This window comes from Lathyrus oleraceus, chromosome 5 (assembly GCF_024323335.1).
Source record: "Lathyrus oleraceus cultivar Zhongwan6 chromosome 5, CAAS_Psat_ZW6_1.0, whole genome shotgun sequence".
In the NCBI taxonomy this organism is placed as follows: domain Eukaryota; kingdom Viridiplantae; phylum Streptophyta; class Magnoliopsida; order Fabales; family Fabaceae; genus Lathyrus; species Lathyrus oleraceus.
Window position 1 is genome coordinate 123,262,738 of NC_066583.1, and position 6,134 is coordinate 123,268,871.

Sequence of the window (6,134 nt, forward strand, 5' to 3'; positions counted from 1 at the left end):
TTCTTAACTTTTTAATTGCAGATATTGTGGCAAAGGATAAAAATGTGGTTGAGAAGTTTGAATATGACACCTCAAAGAAGATATCCATTTATGCATGTAATAATATATGGAAAGGAAGTTGATTTATACATGTGAAAAATGTCTCGGTTGATATGCAATGAACATAACCATACAGTGTCAACCTGTGGGAGACGCTGGGACCTCATTTAGTTTGCATAAACATGACTCGAACTTGATGCAGGTTAATAAGAATTTGTTTGACATTACAAAAACACAGGTCGGATTATAGCATATCATTTTCTGGGACAAAAAATTCTAAGGAATTGCAGCCAACATTCTACAACAAGAAAAATTAGTAATCGTGTTAAATAAGACCAAAATACTGAAAAGCTGCAATTGATAAATAATGAACTTAAGGAAACTAAATGGCTGCTGCCAAAAGAAGTATACAGTGGAGCACAACTCTAGTCAGAAAATAGTTGTGTAGGATTTAATCATTAGGTAACAATCTTCTCATACTGAAGGTCTCTGGCATGCAGAAAATAGTTGCCAACTTATAAAGGCCATCACCAGGGATGTGAAGAGCTCAAAACCTACAACTTTTGGAAGATGCCACCCCAATCCACGTCTCAAATAGCTGCATAAGACACAGTTTAGAAAACACTACGGTAAATGACATAAAACATACATGTTATGATTTTCAAAATAATCACTACCAAACAACATGTCTTATAGACCATGCTTGTGTTCAAAACAACAGGTTGTTTTATCATGATAGACTATTTATGCCATTTATGCAGGGGCATGAAAAGGTAAATGATACTCTCTCTGTTTCTAATTATATGCAAAAATGGGTCAAAGAAAGATGATGTATTTGACAACAATAGTCTGAGAGGAAAGAGAGGTAGAGGTTGGAGTTTTCAATTGAAGCTTCTATGCTGGTTTAGATTCACAATATTGATTTTAAAGAGAAAATACTTTGTTAAAATTAAAATGACAACAGCGCATTTTCACATCAATGTCATAATAAGTTTAATGAGTAAGTTGTTAAAAACCTTGTGATAGATGGCATGGTAGCTACAATCACAGCACACAGGTATATAATAGGAATGAGGGTCTTGGGTTTATTCTTTCGGAGCCACATCAAAGATCCAAGTGCGGCGAGGGATATGCTCAAAACCTGTACAAATACAAGTGCAGAAACCTTTAAGATTATAGATCATAATACATATAAAACAAACCGCAAGCAAATTGTTATTTGGTTAGTGCTTTCACCTATACCAGAAAACAATAAAAAGATCTAAACTCTAGAAGAATATTAGAGACTAAACTATTCAGTTTGACTTAAAGACAGACTGACTTGGCAGCCACAAAACATTATCTGAGAGAGAAAGGGGACTCTTAACAACGTACCAAATTTGCATTAGCCTCTAGACCCTGTAAAATGTACTCCCAGGTAAATTCTAATCCTCTAGCACCCACCCAAAGAGGAGCCAACCTATGCAGTACAGAATCAGCAAACGCCCAGCCTGCCAAAACAAAAGTGGCACCAACAAATGAAGATCAGAGAAGCAGATTAACACAAGAAATACAGTAGGCTGATCTGGGAAAGAGAACATCACTTCCAAGATACATAGATTAAAAAATAATTTCCGTTTAAAATGAAATAGTGTGCCATTTACATACCTAGTCCAACTGCTTGAAATTTATGATTTTGAGATATATTTCTGTGCGTCAACTGGGTTAAGGCAAAATAAAGCCCAGCAACATCAATAAAACCTATCAAGGCCTTCAAAATTTCCTGAAGAATAAAGCCATTTGTTATTATTCAAGATAGCAGGCATTATAAAAATTGGATTTCTATAAGAATATATGAAACTATGAAGCACGGACACCCGGAACACGACCCCGACACTGACATGGCGACACCGGTAATAATTTGAAAAAATAAAAAATTACACGTAATCACAAGTGTCGGTGCACAGGCACAGACACCCTTTTTTCAGAGGTGTTTGTGCTACATAAATATGAAAATCAACTCCTAAAAGCAGATGAAGACCATTGTAATTCCTCAAAACATAAGCAAAACAACAGATGAAATGCCATGAACCAACTACCCGAATGCTTAAGCTTTTAGGTGAAAGGACACTAATAACTAATATACTTCATATCTAATATGTACACTTGCACAAGAACCCTTTGAGCTTTATGCATGAATAATGCCAAATGACGCCTACTTATGTTGAAATTTAAGTTTTTATCATAATAAATGGGAAGGGAAAGGATCAAATGCTAGAGTTTAGACTCTAGACCACTTCGTCGGACAAGTTCTAATATGATAATATCATAAACAAAATATACCAAAAGCTTAAGCTTTTAGATGAAGGCGTATAAGCAATTTTATGTTAAATCTCTGAGATAAAGAAAAGACGGCACTGGTAGAGATACTGCAGACTCTTCAAGGGGTTTACTTCCTCCCGTCCTATGACCCCAAATCCTTAATTGATGACTGGCCATATTCCCTCTCTCCCTATCCCTGCTTTGAAGTTTGAACTATCATCTCTAGTAGGAAATATATATCTTCCTCATTCCTCTAATCCCTGCAGCCACATAGCTAGACAGTTACAAGAAAATTCCCCACAAGGCCACAAACATTCTCTTGTATCTCACCTCGTCAGCCCACTGTCTATCATTTTATTTATCGTCACAAGAGGATCTAATCATTGAAGGGTGTCTATCATTGCCATATACTCCCTTTAGATTAGTTATAAGCAAAAATACCTACTCAAATACTAATTATGCACTGGTAGAGATACTGCAGACTCTTCAAGGGGTTTTTTGCAGACTCTTACTCGATGATTGGCTACATTTCCTCTGCCATCTGTCCTTATCTCTGCTTTAATCATTATCTCTAGGAGGATATATATACCCGTCACCCCTCCATCCCCTGATGTCACATATCTATATAATTACAAGAAAATCCCCCACAAATACTCTCTTGAATCTCAACCCAACAGCCCACTGGCTATCATTTTATGTATCATCGCAAAGGATCTAATAACTGGAAGGTGTCTATCATTTTCCACACAAGCTCAATATTAAAAGATATCTAGTATTGCAACATGGTCATTACACTCCTGAATCAACTGCGTAGGAATGAAGCACCCTAGTTTGGTCCATCAATATACAATATGGTCATGCTATTCAATACCTATTATGCAAGAGTTAGGTCCCTCAGTGTGGCGGAAAAATAGACATGAAATGGTCATTTCTATTTGAGCCTACATAGACAAGAACCTCATTCCAGTGGTTAAAAAGTTTGATTTGTGGTTCTTCTATCAAATAATGGGCAAGAGTCCACAATATGAATTATATCAATTTCCCAATCCATATACCTTATAATTTAGGGAAAAACTATGAATTAAGCGATAGTTAACACAATTTAGAAAAGAAAATACATACTAGGTACCTGATATGGATCAAAGCTATCACTCTCAGACACCTTGAGAAAAGTAGCTAGACAAATAAGCTGCCAAAAAAAAGCAGAAAAAACAACTTAAACAGTTAATTAGGTTTTAAGATGCAACAAAAGAGTTAAAAACATTGAGTGTAATTAGCAACCTTTACTAACGCCGTTGCGAGATAAACAACCGCGGCTTTAACAGAAGTGCCAAGTGTATCATACTCAGATCTGCATAAAAAAAAACGAATTGGGGAATTGAAAATTGAAATGTTGAAGCAATTGAAGAATAGATCTGGATTATTGAGAATGAGAAACTTACAGGGGTGTGGCGGAGTAGTAGACGGCGTGGGGACCGAAGGTGAGAATCGCGCAGTTAAAGAAGTGAAACACCGTCATCTGAATCTTTCTGTTTTTCAAAATGTCACGGCGACAAACACAATAAAACACTCACTTCCACTTCACCTTCTCATTCCCAACTCAAACCACTCTTATAATTTTATTTTTCTTAACTTTTAATATATATATATATATATATATATATATATATATATATATATATATATATATATATATATATATATATATATATATATATAATATATATATATATATATATATATATATATATATAAAAGATATCTTGCTAATCAATGTAAAAATAATTGAATTACCTTTATAATTTTTAGGTATTTATTTTTTTAATATATATATATATATATATATATATATATATATATATATATATATATATATATATATATATATATATATATATATATATAATGTTTAACCTCAAAAAGTAGAATTTTTTTTAATGAAATTTATTCAAATAATCAATATTTTAAATTTTCTATCAAATCATATTTTAAAGAAAAAGAAAAAGTATCTAAATTGAATCTATGCGTGGTAGCCTTTAACTCATGTATTAGTGTCATACCAATGTCTATGGCGCATGCAAGCAGACTTTAAGAGGAGACATCATCCCTCGTGATGTCTATGTGTATTTGAATTTTTTTAATTATATTAATAACAAAATAATAATAAAAAATATTAAATAGAAAAATTAAATTATAATATTATTTCATAAAATAGAATTACACAACGATGGGAGAGGAACCTATTTTAGATTTGGGTCGTTGTTCGAGATCAGAGGTTTAAAATGGAGTTCAGTGTTACAATCGAAGTAGTTGTTTAGTGAAAGTTGTATGAAATTTATTAAGGAGGAAACTCTCAAAGCTAACACACATGTGGTAACAATGTTTGACCGTCGTATAGGTTGATTTAGTGTAGAGGAGATAATGGACCATAATGAGGGAAGGTCAAGGGGATATTATCGAGTTGAACTATATAGAGGTTGGTGCAATTGCGGAAAGTTTCAAGTCTTTCGTATGTCTTACACCCATGTCATAGTGGCATGTTCACATGCTCACCAGGACCCTTCCAATCTATTATCCGTTGTTTACAAAATCATAAATGTATGCAATACATACAATAATGGCTTTCTTGTGGTAGCAAAGGAGAATTATTGGCACAACGAAAATATGTGAAGATAGAAAAAAGGTTACCTTAACAGCGACCGAAATGGATAGGCGCGCAAAATGGTAAGATTATGTAGTACATGTCGTCAACCCAGGCACGATCTTAAAAACAGTCCCAATGTTGGAGCAGACTCCACGACATAATTATTGTATCCATTTTTCACATGCTTTTGATATGAAATTTATTTTATGTAACCATTTAATTTCATATTTAAAACAACGTTCATTTCATAATGATTACAACTTTCGATTACAACAATTAAAACAACAACACGAAAAATAAATAAAACGAGTAAACCCGACAACATATTTAGGAGACTACAACCATCATGACAATAACATCTCAACTATGCATCATAATATGACACTCACTGTCAGTTTTAACTAACTCACATACATGATATTCTCCATTATTGTTGAACACTGTAACAAGTCTTTCAATTTTTCTGATATTTTCACTGTCTTCAATGTCTTCGTCTAACCAGCGGATTAAGCTCCTCTTAAGATTATCGAAAGTCTCAATGTTCCAAATTTAAATCTTCATCGAAGGTTTTACTGCTGAATAAAATAGATTAGCATTTCTTTTAATGATATAAGACATTTTTGAAGAAAAATTTAAAGAGAGAATGAGAAGATGGGTGGCAAATTGTGTGGAAAATGACTTATTTTTAAAAATAAAAAATAAAACATAGGCGCCAAGAGGGATGGCGCCTCCAATTAAGGTTTGCATACATGCGACATAAGCATTGACATGACACTATTGCATGAGTCATATGTCATGGCGTATAGGTTCAACTTAGAGTGCATACGCCATAGGCATTGGCGTATCCTCTTTGTGACGATTTTTTTGTTTGAAACATAGTTACTTTAGTAAATAATTTAAAGTGTTAGCTATTTGAATTTTTTTAAAACTTGGTTATTTTTAAAAAAATCCAAAAAATATCTACTATATACTTTTTTTTTATTCACAACATGTTTCTTTAAGATTAAAATAAAATATTTATAAAATTAATTAATTTAAACATTATTTTTAAATAATTTAAATTTTTTAAAAATATATATATTATATTATTTTAAAATGACCATCGAAATTTAAAAAAAAAACTGCAAATTAGTCTTTTATTATTTTCAAA

The 6,134-nt window shown here is 32.7% G+C and overlaps 1 protein-coding gene across 1 annotated transcript; it reads right to left on the reverse strand.

The window, feature by feature from the left end:
• Positions 1-222: 222 nt before the first annotated feature.
• LOC127088213 (uncharacterized) lies at positions 223-3,970 on the reverse strand. The gene is made up of 7 exons (XM_051029127.1): positions 3,783-3,970; positions 3,622-3,691; positions 3,470-3,529; positions 1,687-1,801; positions 1,414-1,529; positions 1,056-1,180; positions 223-637 (listed from the first exon to the last, which is right to left on the reverse strand). Exons 1-7 carry the CDS (start codon positions 3,857-3,859, stop codon positions 514-516), a joined length of 687 nt encoding a protein of 228 aa, XP_050885084.1. The 5' UTR covers positions 3,860-3,970; the 3' UTR covers positions 223-513.
• Positions 3,971-6,134: the final 2,164 nt, after the last annotated feature.